The sequence below is a fragment of the Kryptolebias marmoratus genome, linkage group LG3 (assembly GCF_001649575.2).
Source record: "Kryptolebias marmoratus isolate JLee-2015 linkage group LG3, ASM164957v2, whole genome shotgun sequence".
Lineage (NCBI taxonomy): Eukaryota > Metazoa > Chordata > Actinopteri > Cyprinodontiformes > Rivulidae > Kryptolebias > Kryptolebias marmoratus.
Window position 1 is genome coordinate 1,245,064 of NC_051432.1, and position 18,501 is coordinate 1,263,564.

General features: G+C 39.1%; 2 protein-coding genes across 3 annotated transcripts in view; both read right to left on the bottom strand.

The window, feature by feature from the left end:
• The window catches only part of zbtb45 (zinc finger and BTB domain containing 45), a 26,414-nt gene extending 19,608 nt beyond the window's left edge, over positions 1 to 6,806 (bottom strand). Inside the window, exons 1-3 of the mRNA XM_017432143.3 lie at positions 6,570 to 6,806; positions 4,133 to 5,478; positions 3,626 to 3,760 (exon numbers count right to left, since the gene is read on the bottom strand). Of these exons, the coding sequence (XP_017287632.1) occupies positions 3,626 to 3,760; positions 4,133 to 5,212 (1,215 nt within the window). The 5' untranslated portion in view covers positions 5,213 to 5,478; positions 6,570 to 6,806. The remainder of the gene's footprint in view (positions 1 to 3,625; positions 3,761 to 4,132; positions 5,479 to 6,569) is intronic.
• A 1,962-nt stretch (positions 6,807 to 8,768) lies between these two features.
• Positions 8,769 to 18,501, bottom strand: part of LOC108245317 (hexokinase-1) — a 37,088-nt gene continuing 27,355 nt past the window's right edge. Inside the window, exons 14-19 of one of the 2 annotated variants that reach the window (XM_017432121.2) lie at positions 18,264 to 18,275; positions 15,045 to 15,144; positions 14,657 to 14,840; positions 14,347 to 14,502; positions 10,389 to 10,622; positions 8,769 to 9,903 (exon numbers count right to left, since the gene is read on the bottom strand). In XM_017432121.2, the coding sequence (XP_017287610.1) occupies positions 9,753 to 9,903; positions 10,389 to 10,622; positions 14,347 to 14,502; positions 14,657 to 14,840; positions 15,045 to 15,144; positions 18,264 to 18,275 (837 nt within the window). In that variant the 3' untranslated portion in view covers positions 8,769 to 9,752. The remainder of the gene's footprint in view (positions 9,904 to 10,388; positions 10,623 to 14,346; positions 14,503 to 14,656; positions 14,841 to 15,044; positions 15,145 to 18,263; positions 18,276 to 18,501) is intronic. The other variant, XM_017432122.2, reaches the window with a different exon arrangement.

Sequence of the window (18,501 nt, forward strand, 5' to 3'; positions counted from 1 at the left end):
AACAATGACAGAACAGCGGCTCAATCACCTTCTGTTTCTGCATATACACAAAGACTTGACTGATAACATGGACCTCAGCAAAGTCTGCCGCAGCTTCTGCTTCGCGAGTCAGCGAAGGGAGGCATACTTTGGAAAATACTGAGCTCTGAAACTTATTGTTATCATTAGTCGTTATTAGTGTCATTAGGATGTAAATAGTTTACAATGAGCGACATACTTATAAATAGCCTCGGAAGAAATCTTTTTACTAATATAATGTTTGGTTATATGTTCCAAGTCTGACAAAGTTTATGCTGTTTTAATACCAAATGCTCTTAATTAGTTCCGCCGCACAAGCGTTTGTATATTCCTGTTGCTCAGATGTTGGATTCTTCCATCTCTGCCCATGCGCATGTTATTTACCTGTGTTTACTTTTATTGTGGTCATTTATAAAGCTGTTGGTTGGTTTAACTAATAATCATTATTCATAATAAAATATTGGAACAAAAAGTCATAGCTGAAAAAGCGTTTCATTATTCAATTTTTGTTGATGTTAGACAATGATTCGATGCATGTAAAATTAATAAGGTGACGAAACACTCCGGTGGCCCCCCACCTAGAAAATGAATCCGGCACCACTGATTTTCTATGTTGATCCACTGTGAAAAAAATATGGATTTATGGGATTTGCAAATCTTTGGATTCTATTTTATTTACATTTAATACTTCATCCTAACTTTTTTGGAAGTGGGATTATATTTGTAAAGACTAACTTGTGACTAAATAACATGTAATTATTCCATTCATAGTAAGGTTGGGCTGTACAGAATATTGGAATATCTAAAACTAGCAATGGTACTGTTTTTGAAATGCATCAAAACATAACACATGCCACTATGTACTTACTATCATTGCAGCCTTTTATGATGATGGCTGCTGCATTGCAATATTGCAGTGGTCATTAGAGCAAAGGCTGAAAACATGAGGGAAGCAGCATAAGCTCAATTTAATAAACAGTTATTGTCCGGAAGTCTCTTTTATATATATATATATATATATATATATGAATGCAGCAGAGGTGGCAAGGCACAACATGGAAGAACAAACGGAAGCAGATTTTACTGCCTGTGATCCACAAAGACAATAACCCCCCCCCCTCATAATAATTACTGTAATTGATTAGATTTCCTGCTCATTGGTGGAAATCTAAGAGCTAAAAGCACACCTTCAGATCAGGTTCTCAGCTCCACATAAGGGTCTGCAAACCTGCTGTGTGCCCTGCTCAGACCAGACAAAGACAATATGCTGGTATTTATATAACTTTAGATGTGACATGGTAACTTTATAAGAGAAATAACATTTTTGCTCCAACATCGATTCATTCTTTTCTTTGTTTGTGTGTGTGTGATACAAGAACAAAGTCATAACTGCTATGTGTTGCATCTTATAAAATCGTAAATCTATTGGAAACCCCTAAAGTGTTATAAAAATTAGATGCAGATGGTGATAATGTATATTGTGGTATAGTTTGGGGACAGTTTAATATCAAAAACTGGATTCCACCATCCCACACTGCATATCTAAACCATAGTTATAAATTTCAACATCTGTGTCAATTTTATAGTTTTTTTTTCTACTGAGACATTAGTCATTCTTAATGCTTTTAGAACTGCCCTGTTTCATCTGTCAGGTCTTTTGTTGAACTCACTCTGGTGAGAAAAAAAAAGCTTTTTTGTTCCATTGTGTTTTATGTACAGCTGAAATGACAAAGTCCTTGAACTTTCCTCAAATATTAAGAATATATTTACATCAAATGTGTGGAAACATTTAAAAAACAAAGCATTTAAGTGTTTCCCATCTCCCCACTGTGTCTACCATTATCACCAAATAAGTGCAGATAACATCTCTCTTTTCTCCCCTGGTTTAGCCCTATCCTACACATGCATAAACAGACATGTTGACAAAAACAAATTGCTCAATATCAATAAATATTTACACACGTGTAAGTCAGATAATATATGTGACCTGTGTTGGTAAAATGAGTCTGAATGAGCTTAGGCTGCAGTCCAGAAAAGTGAAAATATTGAATTTTGCCGTAGCTGAAATTTGCATAAAAAGAGTAAATTAAGACACCATTTAGCAATCCTGGTAACTAAAATAGCATATAATCTTCCTAATCTACCTTTAAATAAAAGTATTCTAACTGGTATGACTTCAGAAATAATCCTTCGTCCTATAACCATTAGAACTTTGCCTACTGTTTGGCATCCTCGTGAAGCTTGGGCATTGCCCTATTTAAATGTACGATTGGAATACTTGATGGCATCAGTCTACACCAATAAAAAATCATGTTTTCCAACCACTACTCTAGTAAACAAAAGCAGCATGTTGCCAAGCCAGGTAATAAACCACCAAATTTTGTTTTGATCTCTTATGATGGAGAATCTGAAAATAATAACAACTCAATATTGAAAAATCCCTCATTGTGACTCATTTTTGCCAGCATGGGTCACATATTTGATACTGAAAATAAAAATACATGTCGCATTTTACACAGTAATGCAAACAAATAACCAGATAGGTTTTTTTTTCTGTTAAACAATTTTCAAACTTCCAACAACTATGGGATTCTGCTCCTTTTAAGACCTATTAGACTAAAAGATCAGCTGAGGTCCACTTTTACAGAGAAATTATTTATTACTTACGTGGGGAAAAACATATATGTTTATTATTATCATAGATAGATAGATAGATAGATAGATAGATAGATAGATAGATAGATAGATAGATAGATAGATAGATAGATAGATAGATAGATAGATAGATAGATAGATAGATAGATAGATAGATAGATAGATAGATAGATAGATAGATAGATAGATAGATAGATAGATAGATCTTAAATTAGACAAAAATAAAAATTTGTTGTAAGATTAAAAGACTCAACATTTTATATTAACAACAACTTTTTTTAGAGAATGTAGTTTAAGGAGTAAAGAGGTGAGTCTATGCTTTAGTATAAAACCAAATGTTTTACATTGTGCCATGTGTTGTAAAGAAAAATTAAAAACCTACCTTAAGAAGGAGGATTTAATTATTTTAAAAGTGTCAGATTTATTTATGTTCGCCCACAGTGCTTTGTTAGAATTTGCCAATGTTTTAGCAGCTAAAACAAAATCTAGGCAGATTTTTCAATTTCAAATCATGACCTAATCTACAGCTATTTGGAGAAAACTGAAAGACAAAGCTGAATCCTTTTGACTCTGTAGCAGATGTTCCTTGTGTAGTCTGCAGTATACAGCAGGCTGCCGCATAAATCTGCTCCACCGTGTTTCCCTCTCTACTTACTTCAGGACTTGTGACACAAATGCTGATTAGAAACCAAATGCAAGCAAATCTTTAAAAAAAAAACAGGTTTAGCAGATGATTTTTTTCTCCTTAAAATCAAAGCTCAACATTTAAAATGCAAAAACATTGCTTCAAAAGGTGTCTTCTGCCATGTAGTGGTTGATAAATTATTAAAATATTTAATAAAAGTGGGCTTTCGAGTTTCAGTAGGATTTCACATTTAAAAACTATTGTTTTTTTTTAATTACACCCTTAGGTTGGTTTAATCTTCTGCATTTTGTCTGTAAGTTAATGTACCTGTCCAAAGCTGGCCAAAGAGTCCTGAGGGCCCTGCTGCTCTTGATCTCGCCTTCCATCCTCCAACGAATAAACGGTCCCATCTGCGTCCTGCACCCCTTCATCTTTCACCACCACTCCCTCTCCTCCAAGCACCTGCAGAAAGAAAAGTCCATGTCAATTTTAAGTGGTAAAAACCAAATCCAATATGCAACTGTAGTCAGAGCTTAAAGGCAGCAGAAAGTCTGTAAGAACACCGCATTGACCCAGCTACAGTCCCTTCAAGGAGGTTCAAATAAGAGCAATGACCTACAGTTAATATGCAGAAGTCCATAGATTATCAACAAGGAGGTGACTGCTGAAGATGAGACGACAGATTCAATTTTGCAAAGTGCAGAAACATCTCAGCGATATACGCCAATGCAGTGTGAGAAGAGGGAAAAGCATATAAAGACAGAAATGGAAAATGTTGCAGCTCTGCATGCCTGAAAGCTGTAACCATAGCAACCCTTCCCCTTATCCCCCTACCTGGAGTCTTAGCGGCTGCCTCTGCTTGCGGCTGTGGCTCGCCCCCCTGTCTCTGTCTCCATCTCTTCCTCGCTCTCTCCCGTCCAAGTCCTCCTCCTCGCTGTACCTGTCTATCCCCACGAGGTCATCAGAGAGGTCAGTTGTGTTGCTGCGGAGGTTGTCCCTGCCGATGCTGTCCACACTGGCCACACCGGAGTTGCAGCCCGCGGAGAGGTTCCCTGTGCTACTGGTGCTCGCGCCGTTGGCCGTCTGGGCCAACAGGTCTCGGAGCTTGTACCTTACATCCTGAGTACAGCTTGAGCTCTGCTTCATGAGGATTGTACCGGGCCCTGCTCCCATCCCATCACCGCCACACATGGAGCCGGGCCCCATGTCACCCAGCGCCATCAGACTTACAGTGCTACTTTGATCCATGGGGCCTGGGCCGCTCTCACTGACACTAACGCTGGCACCCCCCAGCCCCCCTGCCATGTTGCCACCCCCGCATTCAGCCATGAAATTAGAGAAGTTTGCGTAACCACCGCCCCCACCTGTGCTGCTAACAGAGCAGCTTCCACTGCTGCCACTCTCTCTCCCTTTGCCCATGGCACGTTCTTCTTGTTTTGGGAGAACCCCTCCAAGCATCCCCCCTCCTGCCCCGGCCCCTGCAGCTGCTGCTGCGGCTGCTGCAGCAGCTGCACTTGCTGCCCCTGCCGCCGCCTTCCTCTGAGAGATGATCTGGGTACACTCATCAATGACCGTCTTAATCTGCAAGATGCTAGCAGCTGTGAGGATGCAGAGGGCCTGTGACTGCAGCACAACCAGTGAGCCGCTGTACATGAAATCGACAAGCTGCTTCACAGTTTCAGCAGGCACCAGCGGCGGCACAGAGATTTCAGAGTGGCCCAGCAGCAGCTTGTCCTGAAAGAAGGGGCTGCCAGCTGCCAGGACGCAGGCATGGGCACGCAGCGAGGCATCGTGGATCCGCACGGTCACATCACAGAAGAGGCCCTCGCGCCGTTGGGTGCGCAGGGCTTCCAGAACTGACTGGCTGGAATTGTGCAGATGGATGTAGTGCACGGTTTCTGTGCCGGACACCATGGCAGGAGGGGGCGAATCACTGGGGGCGGGGTGGGAGTGGGGGTGGGGAGCTAGGTGCCTTGGGTTTTGCGTCAGCTTGAGGTATAAGGTGGACAGGGAGGGAAACAGATACAGTGCATGAGCCACGAAGCGGGCCTCGTGGCTCAAACTGTCATGAGTTAGATGAGCTGCTTCTCTGCTGTGACTAAATGGATGGAGGAGCTGCCTTTGTTATTCTGAGGTGGGCGGTAGCTTGTGTTGGTTTGTTTTCACCACCTTCACTGCACCTGCAAAAACAGCAAAATAAAACAATTACCAACTCAGGAAACACTTGTTGACAAGTCAACCCGTAATAATTTGAATATAGCATTTGGCAAACAGCGAAACACTCCCGCTTCCTAAAAGGTAAAAACTGCAAACTCTTTTTGTTGTAATTCAGCAACATTTGGCTTGACCAAGCAATGTACTATTGGAAATATCCTTTATGAGACAGAAAATATGGCTGACAGTGGTTACTATTTTAAAACCACACTGTAGACTGCATACTTTATATTTTTATTAAAATATTTTTTTAAATACTGCACATTTATACCAAAATCCAAACTGTACCTTTTTTTGGAGCAATGAGTAACATTTTCTTTCACTGACATATTTATTTTTCAGACCACTTATTGCAGCTGTAACTGAGCAGCGACGGGTTAATCATCAAATTAGTCGCGTGCATCATCGGGAAACACCTGTTTCGGACAAATGACAGCACGTGCTTTTGCGCGAGTCCAGTCAGTGGCTCCTTGGGTCAGCTTACTTGGCCATTCCACGCAGTTAGTGGTCGGTAACGCAAAGCAAAAGACATTTTTACTGTTAGCTGTGAAAAGGCGGGCACCAGGACTGAGGTAGTGGGTAGTGCACTAACAAATAGGAACATTTCGTTAGTGGAGTCTGTGAAGGTTTATTACTAACAATATTTTGAACCAACGAATGCGCAATGAGCAAACAGGTTAACGGTACCAGGCTAACGTTAGCTAGCGTTAGCTGTTGACATTAGCCCGCTGAGGTTTCGCGCGAAAAAATGTACGAAATACTAACACCTATACGTGCAAACTAGGACTCGCTATTTAGTGAAACACGGATTTAAGTGTTATATGCAGAAATATACCTGCCACAGTACCTAGTGCCGCTCACAGAGTTCGCTCCCCAAGCTCCAATAATGCTAACCGAGATGGATTACTAGCTAGCTCAAACTGCCAAAGATACAACTAGTAAAATTAGCATGACAGAAGCTAACGGGCTACGTTTTCTGCTCGGAGTGGGTTAACGCCACACTCCAGTTTAGTACATTTCAGATGTCACTGCGTGTAATTTAGTCGCGACTACTTACCGATGACATATGCAGTGACAGTTGGGCGCCTGTTAGTTAGTCAGATGGATGCAGCAGGAAGCCCTCATGTAAAGCACCCAGCCTGGTGAGAGCTCCAACAAACACTAATGCACACGGACACACACTGGCAGCTACACACGCAGGGGAGAGTCACAGAAAGCGATGTGGAGTTTTTCTCCTAAATAACGCCACCCAAAATATGTCTGTGAGTTTATTATTTTCTTTTTCATGCAGCGCTTTTCTTAAATTCATACATGCAGACTCATATTCTTCACGAAGTAGGGCAAATACAGTTTGTTTGTTTTTTTTCCCACAAGCCCACATACCACCCACAGTTGAGACAAGAACGCCTGGATATGCATGCAAACACACCACCCACACACCTTCAAGGAAACGCAAACGCACGGGTTATTGTCTAAAACCTGATCTGGTCTTTAGTTTGTCGTTATTTGTGAGAATCTGGCAGTAGTTTGAAAACAACGGACGCAATATATTCGTTTTACTTGGAGGTAAGAAACAAAATGATTCAAATCTAAATGCTGCTGTCAGATTGAGTTTTGCTTCTGTTCCTGGGTGTTTAAAGCACACACACACCAAGTGTATTCATGTGTAGCCATTTGAAAGGGGATGAATTGTTAATTTTGTTAGTACATGTATGTCAAAAATTACCACAAAAGGCATAATTGTAGTTTGAATTAAAGGCCTAGTATTTCTTGAAGGAAAATGTAGATGTATGGCCTGCCATCTTTCATGCCAGAGTTTGAGGCCCAGTCCCAATACTTGCACTACACCCTACGCCCTTCTATGAAGTGTGTACTCAGTCGAAGTGCATATAAGGGTTTGTGTGCGCAGGTTACAAGCATGCAGACATTGGAGAATTGAGACAAAAGAATTACGTCATTGACTTGCGTCTCTGCGTTTTAACTGTAACATCCATTGGCATTTTAAGAAGGTGCCAGTACAATATTTCTGCCGTTTAATTCAAAACCCTTTCATTGTCAATAAAGATAATAAAAAAAAATTCAAAACATCACAAGCAGCAATGAATTGTGGGTAAATACTTCACCAAAGTCTGCCTGGATGCGGGCTTAGCCGAAGGGTGGATGTAGTACACTAAGGGGGTGGGTCAATATTGACGTTCTCATGCAGTATTGAGATATCATGCGCATAATTTGCTAGTGTCAGCTACTACCAGACCAAGTTTTAGCTCACTATCTGTAAAACAGCATAAGTTATAGGAATTTTTCTGTAGGCCAAGTCTGATTAGCTGTAGTAGCTGTCTCCAGAAGTTAATCAGTTTTAGATACAGCCAATAATTACTTACTGAGCATTCCATTGAAATCCGTCCAGTGGGTCATGGGTGATTTTGCAATTAGACAAATAGAGAGGACTCCAACAGTTCATTTCAAGGCTTTAAGCAAATATGTTGTGCGATGTTTTGTTGCTGTGTGCATGTTGGAGATGATGGTCAGCTACTACCACACCAAATCTTAGCTTAATATCTGTAAAATTGGCTGTGTTATACAGTTTTTGCTGTGGCACTATCTTAAATTTGGCTGAGTCTAAAAGATAATCAGTTATAGGTGCAGGTTCAGTCATGAACGGTTCATTAAAAACCATTAAGTTATTGGTGAGATATTTCGCTAACAGAGTTAATTTCAGTCTGTAATCTGGAATTAAGTCAACTCCAAAAGTCAGTCAGTTGTAGATGTCAACCCAATAGTTACTTTGTGAAAGGTTTATTAAAGTTTGTTCAGTGAATCATGAGATATTTTTCTAACTGTACAGACGAACACAAGATCACACACAGGCAAAAACATTGCAGGCAATATTTAACATAGTTCAAAAAATGAGAATTCACTGTATAATTGTCACAAAGGTGATGTTTCAATTTAACAAAATCCACATTTTTTTGATATTCTTTGAATTATAATATTTAGCTGCATAATCAGTCAGTCAAATGTTTGCAATAAAACATATAGTTTCCTTCAGTTTTTTGAAACTACAAGTATCATCATGAAATATTTTCCTTAACTGTTCTATCCTAATAATCCATTTGCTCTCATTTGTAAAAAATCATATATGACTTCAACATACGACCGGAGAAGTCAGTTGCTTCATTTTCAGACATTAAAATGTTCTAGTTCTAGTTCAAGTTGAGACGAACCCAAGCATACTGCTAGCTACTGCCTTATAGACTTTTTTTTTGAAAAAAGAATATAATTTAATGATCTATGATTTGATGAGTTGATCGGGTCACTAATTTATTTAGAAAATGAATCCGCACTTGTCTTTGTTTTGCAGTGAGGCATGCAGTCTTCGCAGAGCTTTGCACATTAAAGCTACAGATCATCACATTAGGACACACTGACACTCAGCCACAAGTACACACAAAAGCACTTGTATTCACTCTGTTCTTAGGACCCAGTAAATGTTTATTCTTTGCACATACAAGGAATAGACTTGGGATTCATCACAACACCAAAAGTATATTAAATCACAAATACTAATAAGATACGCTAACACTTCCTTTCTCTACCTTGTCCGCTTTTAAGGAGTAAATGGAATATTTGAATATGCAAGCGACACTGACAGTTACACAAACAAGGATTAGTAGCCTAGCACATCGTGTGAGTGTGTTGAAGATGATTTTAACAGCCGTGACTCTTGTATTCAACCCGATTTAAGTGAGCTCGTAACGAGCTGTAAAAACAAGTTTCATCGTTCTGTAAGAATGATGTCCATCGTTTGTTATTTGTTACGCTAAAATGCCATTGTTGTAGCGCTCATATAAAAAGTGCAGACGTTAACTAATGTATGGTGCAAAATCCTTAGAACTTCTGGGATTCAAAGTGGCTTCAGCTATATAAACACAGTTATATATTTGCCTCCATATAAAAATAAAATTAGCAGTACACAAATATTGCACACCTAAGGAGTTTTGATTTATCAGATTATTAATAAGCTATCGAGAAAATGTACAAACAGGGAAATAATAAACACTCTGGCAGTATAAATAAATATTTGGATCTTCAGTTTTAACTCTATGCATGCAGCATGTCTCTCTGAATGGGGCAGAGGTGGAGTCACGGCTGCCAAGGTGAGATGGATCTGGGCTGTGCAGTGGATGAAGGTCACGGTGGAGCAGCAGGTAGTTTTTGTAAGCCGACAGGAGGGATCTGCTCAGTGATGCTGTGCATCCAGCTCTCTCTGGCGGCAGCCCACGGCAGTGATGAGAGCAGCTCCCTTACCACTGCCATCCTCAGACAGCAGGAAGTTGACATCACATTTGGGAGCAAGTTCTTTCACTGTCTGCAGGAAGATCCGAGAGAAGCTGAGGGAAGACAGTGACAAGAAACTGAGTTTACCAGGCAGTTTACTCCTCAAATCCGATTTGAAGAAAAAAATCCTGTCCAGTATAGGCAAAACCTATGGCTGGGATTTATGTTTTACAACAAACAAATCCCAAGAGATTACATCAGCTGGATAACTGAATATGGATTTAAGTTAAAAGAGCTAGTCTGGTTTTCACTTTCAGTGTACAAAAGAACAAAACATTTTGGTGTCCTTTTGGGTGCTGTATTAAAACTGGTAAATCTGACACAAAAACAAAAAGCTTTCAAATCGTAATGTGTGAGAAGCGATTCTTCATCATTTAGATCATATTTTCCCATTCCATAAGAAACAGTGATCTCTCCAGCTGTAGTTTGCTCATCTAAGGCCACTTACTTTTTTAACTGTATGATAGGCTTTCAGGAAGAGAATAGCAATCTCTTCCTACAGGCATGCCTTTTCGGCTAATTCTATCCTGGATCTTACTGTGGGTGCAGCTTATAGAGGGTGCCGTCAACGCCCACGGTGACGTCCAAGTGGTCCAGTCCTCTGTTCTCACGGATCTTGTCCACAACAGCAGCCATGCCGGCTCCACAGATCTGCGCGGCACGGCGGGACACTGTGCCACACACCTCCTTGACAATAATACTGTCATCACAGGTGCTGTCGAGTCCCAGCTGCTGTAAGATTGCCCTGACTTGCAGCAGTGCCAGACGATCACTGTGAAGCAAGAAAAGGCGGGTCAGAGCGAGTCAGAGGTCATCCAGCAACAGAGGAGTCACTGGATACGTCTCAGCTGTTCCCAGAGGCTAAGGTAAGCTTAAACCATAGCATCTCCCTTCATTCATTCTTCAGTGTGTTGTTTCACTGCATACTACCTTTTTAGTGAGCAATGCTGGTTAAGCTAGTGCTTTTATGTTGATATTCTTTACATGTATTCAGGAGGAAGAGGAAGAGCTGTTGTTTCTGGCTGTGATACAGAGAGGATGTTTAAACCTAAAGCATTCAGTTTGACTTTTATTGATTTATTTGCTTTAGTGCTTTTGTGATTCGCCCATCATAGGACTAATATTTCTATAAACACTCCTTTTTATCGGCTGCAGTAATCTCCTTCAGTGAGTTTTGAGCCGTTTAATTATCTTTCTGATCTCTCACAGAGGGATCATATAAATGCTGATACAGGCGAACCAGCTCCGCTAGAGCAGCAAAATCGTCCATTATGAACGGAGCGTGGCACGCGCTGCCTGCCCCAATTTACTAAAGGTGCATGAAACACCGCGCAGGACCTTTGCGCAGGGGCGGGGACAACGCGATTGCATCACTGTTGGCGCGCGCACCCTCACGCGGTGAGGTAGATAAAGGTAGCGGTTTTAGGAGAGTGGGTGGAAAACAAATGTGTATAAAAAATGACGTATTTATAATAAACAAGGGTCACCTGCCAGGCTTATAATACGCTGGTGGAAACCCTGCTTTATATAAAGATTTACAAACACATTTCTGTACAGTACTGTGGCATTAGTTTTTTATATTTGCTGGTTTTAATTATAAAAGCATTAAAAACTCAAGGTACCTGTTTGATAATCCCCAGTTAAATAAAAATGTTTTAATGTGGTGTGGTTTTTCAGGTCTATCTGTAAATTACCCTCCACCTTGATACGCCCTACACAACCTCTTAGAACACATGTGTCAAACTCAACGCCCGCGGGCCACATGTGGCCCGCCAAGTCATTTTATGTGGCCCCCCCAGCGTTTTATAGGCCCGTAATTGACTTAAAATAGGTTTTAAGCACAAATTGACTACAGACTACATCTCCCATAATGCATTACGATTGTTACCAGCCAACATTACAACTTCTCGCCTCTAGAGTGCAGCAGAGTCACCTCAAGCTGATTATTGATTTTCCCAGCGAATAAGATTGAGACATTGACAAGCTAAGCTAGCATCAAGATGTCCAAGAAAAGAAAAATCAATTTACAAGGGAGACTGTTTCATGAACGATGGGAAAATGAATACCTTTTTGTACTTCATGGTGAAAAACCAGTATGTCTTTTGTGTTCTGGGACAGTGTCTGTCGTGAAAGAATAGAATATACGTCGGCATTTTGAAACCAAACACGGAGCTAAGTTCGCCAAATTTAGTCTTCAAGAAAAACAAAAAATTGCATCAGATTTAAAAGGCAGATTGTAATTGCAGCAGAATTTGTTTACAAAAGCCACAGCCAAAAATGATGCAGCGGTGAAAGCAAGCAGATGTTTTCAATAATGAATTTAAACAAAACTAAGCACAGATCTCGTTTAACTGATGAAAACCTCCACGCCGTTTTGCGGATTGCCACAGCGTAAGAACTAAAACCAGACATCGACAAACTGACCAGGGGAAAACGGTGCCAGACATCGAGCCAGAAAACATCGGTAAGCACGAACAAACTGAATTAAAATAGAATTGATGTAAAACCAAGACTAAGTATACAAATATGCATATAATTTATTGATTTTGCTCGTGTTTTGTTTTGTGTTTATTTACAGAACATGCCCTCTGAATGAGGATGTGTGTGAGCTGGTGTCAGGATGAAGAGGGATCAGCTGTTCAAGGACACAATTGTTTTGCTGTTATGTGAAATACATGTTGGTTTTGTAATAAATAAAAAATGTTTTTGAATGAAGATGAGCGCTAATATCAAAACTTGTTTTTATTCTTTGCTTACCTTTAAACACTGATTTAAATATTATAATTTTTAAACTGAGCAGTCATTTTACATCCAGGCAAACTCAAATGTAATATTTAAAACTTGAATACGTAAAATCAGTTATTTAACAACATGAGGTGTTGTTTAATTTATTTTTAACATTGGATTTTCATACATTTATGCTAGGGGTGCCCGAGTCCAGTGTTCCAGAGCGACCACTCTGCAACTTTAGATGCGTTCCTTCTCTAACACACCTGGATCATTGACTCATTACTAGGCCTCTGCAGAATTCAGTTGCTGCTAATGAAGGAAGTCAGCCTTTTGTCTGGGGTGTGTTTTAGCAGGGATGCATCTAAAAGTTGCAGTCGGGAGGACTGCACCTGATTATACCATCAATGTGGCCCGTTGAGGGTGGCCAATATGTGGAAGTGGCCCTCGATGAAATTGAGTTTGACACCCCTGTCTTAGAACGTGGCTGAATCACATCAAATTTGATAACCCTCCTTCAGTGTCATGGTTCAGTCATGCAGTCATGGTGCTGCTAGGCTCTTAGTTCTTGTCAAAAAGGGTTTTCCCTAAAAATTATTTGCTTACCTGAGATGTGTCCCTGCTCTACACACCCCTGGCATGACTTTCAGACTGCATCAGAATGTGCTTGAAGATCTTGCCCCACTATTGCGACACTTCCACGACAGGTATCACAACTGAGCTACGTAGGTTGTTTCCATGGTGTTATCGCGATCGTGGCATGAGGCCAACATGGTTAGCTCTGTTTCAAATTGCTGACAACGCCAGTGCAAGTAAGCTGACATCATGGTCATGCTGCCTCCTTGCTCCACCTTGATCTCTGATACAATGTCATCATGATGATCAATCACCACAAACTTGCTGTAGTTTTCAAAATGCACAAAGTTCACCCTATCAAATACAATGGAAAGCCCACTGTGTTCTTAACACACACTCAAAAACGTCACCATGACCCTACAAAGACCATCCATGTTTTTGGCTGATTTTTTATTTTATAGTGGGGTGGACATCCTGTGTGAAGAGGGCTCCAAAAAGCTGAGATCATTTACCACTTAACAGTATTGCAATGCTCAAAAAGTGCATTTTTTAGTTATTAGTGCTCAAATGTTATCTCAAATGGCTGCAGCTTTGTTTTTAACCCTGTATGAAAATCAGTGAAAACTAGTGGAAGTGGAAGTAAAAAGCTTAATTGGGATGCATTCTTCATTCATTATTTACTGCTGAACTAGTTTTGTTGTAAATTTTGACTTTAAATGTTTCATGGTAAAATCCAAGATGGATGCTGCTCTAATATGCTCTAATTTATTGTCTGAAAGAAACTTTTTGATATAGCTAATGTATCCCATGGTGTGGTCAAGATAGTGACTTTCCAGCTTTAAATATATCTTTTTTATAATCCATTGATTTCTCTTTGTGAATAATCGAAAGTAAACGCAAACTGGCAGTAATCCAACACCATATTTTGTTTGTTTGTAAATGCTCAGATTTGTTCACATTGCATATTGATTTGAATGTTTTCGCCAACTGATTGTAATATATAGTAAAAGTATACATTTATACAGCATAACTTTGAATATATTGATATTAAGTAATTTTTAAAACAAATTTCACCTTTTATTGTGGAAGATAAGTTTGCCCAATTGAATAATTAATTACTGATTTGACTTGGCAAACAGCCTCTGGAACTATATAGATGAATAACACTCAGTAAAAACTAGGAAATGACTCACCTCTCTATTTGTGACAGGAACTTTGTCTCAAAGATACCTCTGGTCTTCAGAGTCTCTGAGATTTGTCCCCGGAAGAGGAAACCACGCTTGGTTAGATCGATTAAAATCTGCCGCACAATTTCACCCAGGTACATTCCACTGCACATCTTCTCATATCTGAGGTGTATTCAAACAAGATCAGTTGCATCAATGAGGATAGTAAGGCAGAGAAACTTTTATATTTACTTTTATGATTTCACAGTCTGTTTAAAATGAAAAATTACATAAAACTATTTTATTTAAATCTAAAAATATTGTTTGTACTCTTGACCTTTGTTTGCCTTCATTGAGTGAGTTCTCATCCACTGCCTGATCGTAAATCGTCCTGATGTCATCCAGGCAGCCATTATCTCCAAAGGCCCCCCACTCCATGTTCACACACATACGACCCTCATTTCCCGGCACTATCTCAATGTTTTTCATCTCTTCCATGTAGCAGGCGTTACTTCCTGTGCCTGTTCGGACACAGCAACAGCTGGTAAATCTCAGGATCTCAACACCAATAACAATAATGGTAGTTGTTTTTATTTGTGGGCACCATTCAGAACATCGAAACGTCTTAAGAAATACTTAGCTAAGTAGTTTTGACTTAACAAATATTTATACAATACCTTTTCCCTTAAAGTAATATAAATGAAATGAGAAGATGTCTGATTCACCTGCAATCAGTCCAATTTCACAAGTAGGTTCCTCATATGCACAAGTCATCATCGTTCCCACCGTGTCATTCACTATGGCCACCACATCCAGTTCAAATTCCTACAATGTATGCAAAATTGGTCACTTAGGAAAGAACAGTAAAATTAAATATGTTTCAGTAAAACTCAGCTGAAGTCTGAAGTGTAAATACAGCATGGTGTAATAAAGGAAAACACATGCATTTCATACTAATTCTCTGTCTTTGGTCAGTAAGCATCATGCTATATTTGAAGAACAAAAAATGTTAGAATCATTCAGGAGAAAATAATTAACATCTGCCTAAAGGGTGATAATGTTTTTTGTTTTTGCAGCTCATTAACTTTTGAAATCAATATGATTTAAGATGGCCACCATAGCTAGGCAGCCTTAACAAATACAAAAATGGCCACAACTCAAAATAAAAAACTAAACTAAAAAACTAAAACAAACTAAAATTTGGTGTGGTAGTAGTTGAGAGTCATCCCCAATTTATTCTCTGAGTGCTAACTGATCATGGAAGACCTTACTTTGGAACTATGTCTTTCACAGTTAACTGTTTGTTAGCATATCTTTTCAACTACTGGATAGGTTTCTAATGAATCTTTCAGAACGTGACCATTTTTGTACATCTACAACTGATGAACTTTTGGAGTCATCCCAATTCAAGATGGCTGCCACAGCTAATTGTCATTAGCCAACACAAAAAAAGCTTTAACTTTTTGAACTTTAACAGTATTAGGCCAAAATTTGACGTGGTAGTAGTTATGAATCATCCCCATCACATACTTCAAGCAGTAACACATCTCAGGAGATCTCAGAATAAAACATGAGATTGTGCTTAACTGTATTTTAAGGTTTGACCAAAATGGTAATAATTTCATATAATTTGTTTTTACCCATTTTGATTTTGTCAGAACTTTCTCAGGTTTATGTGACTTTAAGAAACAAGCTTTATTTGCATTCACATTTATTTATTTTCCTGCTAAAGCCTCTTGTTCTGTACAGAGTACCCCTGCATTTTTCTTTGACACCTTCCTACAGGGTTCAGTGTTGGTTAAGTTATTTGGCCTGTTGCCGTCATTCTTGAATTTATTTGTACTTCTTGAAACAATTGTTTTTAGGTTACAGGTTGTGACTCAGTCAATACATAATGTGATCAAAAAGAGTAGGAAGCATAAGCTTGTTCACCCCTTTTTTACTATTTAAAAAGTATTCATTACTTCACAATAAACATCACATAACAACATAATCCACAATTAATTTAAATTTTAAAGCGTTTTTAAACCAAAATGCTGATTTCTTAGTTCTCAACTCATCATAATTTACCTCCCAGAACTGAAACACTTATATTTAACAGTAGTTCTGACTGGACAACTTTCAAATATAAATAACCCTCATAAAGGATATTGTTCTCCTCTTAATTAAAAAAAAGAATAATTAGAACCAGGAATGTTATTATTTGGAACATTAAAAACTAATTCTGCTGTCTTTAAAAACGCAATATGCAGTATACCCTGCAGTAGTTACAAAAACTATTCAGACCCCACCTGTGGTAAATTAAATTGATTGGACATAATCTGGAAAAGAACGCATCTCTCTGTACAGGGCCTCCTATCTGACAATGAATATTAGAGCCAAAAGCACCATGTAGTCAAAGGATCTGCCTGCAGAGCTTCAAGACCAGGTTGTTACAAGAAACAAATTGGGGAAGGCTATAAAAATCATTCTGCTTCACTAAAGGATTCTCAGAGTTCAGTTGCCTCCATAGTTCTCAAATGGATGCGGTTCGGTACAACACACAACTCTTTTTACGAGCTGGTCACCACACTGAGCAGTCAAGGTAGAAGGGCCTTAGTGAGAGAGGTAACCAAGAGTCTGATGATCACTGAGCTTCAAAGATTCTGTGTGGAGATGGGACTCAGTTCTCGAAGGATAAGCAGAACTAGAAGCCTCCACCAATGTGGGCCTTTTGGCAGAGTGGCTCGACCGAAGCCTCTCTTTAGCGCAAAACACTTCACTCTGTGAGGAACAAGACTCTCTGGTTTGATAACACCAAGGCTCTCAATTCTAAAAGTCATGTTTGGAGGAAACCAGGCACCACTCATCACCTGCCCAACACCATCTCCACAGTGAAGCATGGTGGTAGCAGCATAATGCTGCATGGGTGCTTTTCAACTGCATGGACTGGGAGACTAGTTAGAGTAAGGGAAAAATGAATGAAGCAAAATACAGGGATATATCCTTAATGAAAACCTGCTCCTCAGGACTCAGGATCTCAGTTTGAGCTGAAGGTTCACACTCCAACATGACAGTGACTCTGACTTGAACCCTACAAAACCTCTCCAGGGAGACCTGAAATTGCTCCATCAACGGTTCCTATCCCACCAGACTCAGTTTAAGAGGATTTGCAAAGAAGAATGGCAGAAGATTCTCCATTTTAGATGTGCAAAACTTGTTGCATCAAACTCAAAAAGACTCCAAGCAGAAACTGCTTACAATCCTGCTTTAACTTCCATAAACCAAATTAAACTAAGATGATTTAAGTGTTTTTCATTTTATTAAATTTACATTTTATCACATTCTGTTTTTTACTTTGTCATTATGGGGTACTGGGTGTAGATTATTGAAAAAAAAAAAAGAATTTAAATAATTGTAGCACCAGGCTAGAACATAAAATTGTAAAAAGTGAAGGTCTGAATACTTTCTGAACTCACTGTCATACTTAAAAATGTACAATACATTGTTTTAGTTTATTGTATTTTACATTGAAGAAGAAATCACATCCCCAAGCTTTTTTACATACTTGTTTAGCATTAGTCTTTCCATCCACAAAGTACAAACCAGTTGATAATTATTGTAAGCAAATATAAATTTTCATCAGACTAGCTCATACGTGTTACTTACCATTTCTTCCCTCAACATTAAAGCAAAGTTAGGATCACATTTTTTTATAAACCAAAGCTAAAAATATTAAGCCTGGTTATTTCTTAAATACCACACTGAGCACAAGGCAGTTCACACTCATTCTTAAACAGAGTAGACAGTAAAATATGCACACTTTTCCAAAGAGCTGCAACTTTTAGAAACTCTGTCACCTCCATGTGTCACTACATGCTTTTATAACAGTAACCACACACTGTTGCAGTCCAGGCCTGTACAGTTTTACCTGTCTGAAAGGGATACTCTCAGTTAATACTTACTGGTTCTTCCATCTAAAAGAGTAAAATCAGGTAAGAAACATACAGGTGCTGGTCATAAAATTAGAATATCATGAAAAAGTAGATTGATTTCAGTAATTCCATTGAAAAAGTGAAACTTGTATATTATATTCATACATTACATACAAACTCATATATTTCAAATGTTTATTTCGTTTAATTTTGATGATTACAAATGACAACAAATGAAAATCTCAAATTCATCATATCAGAAAATTAA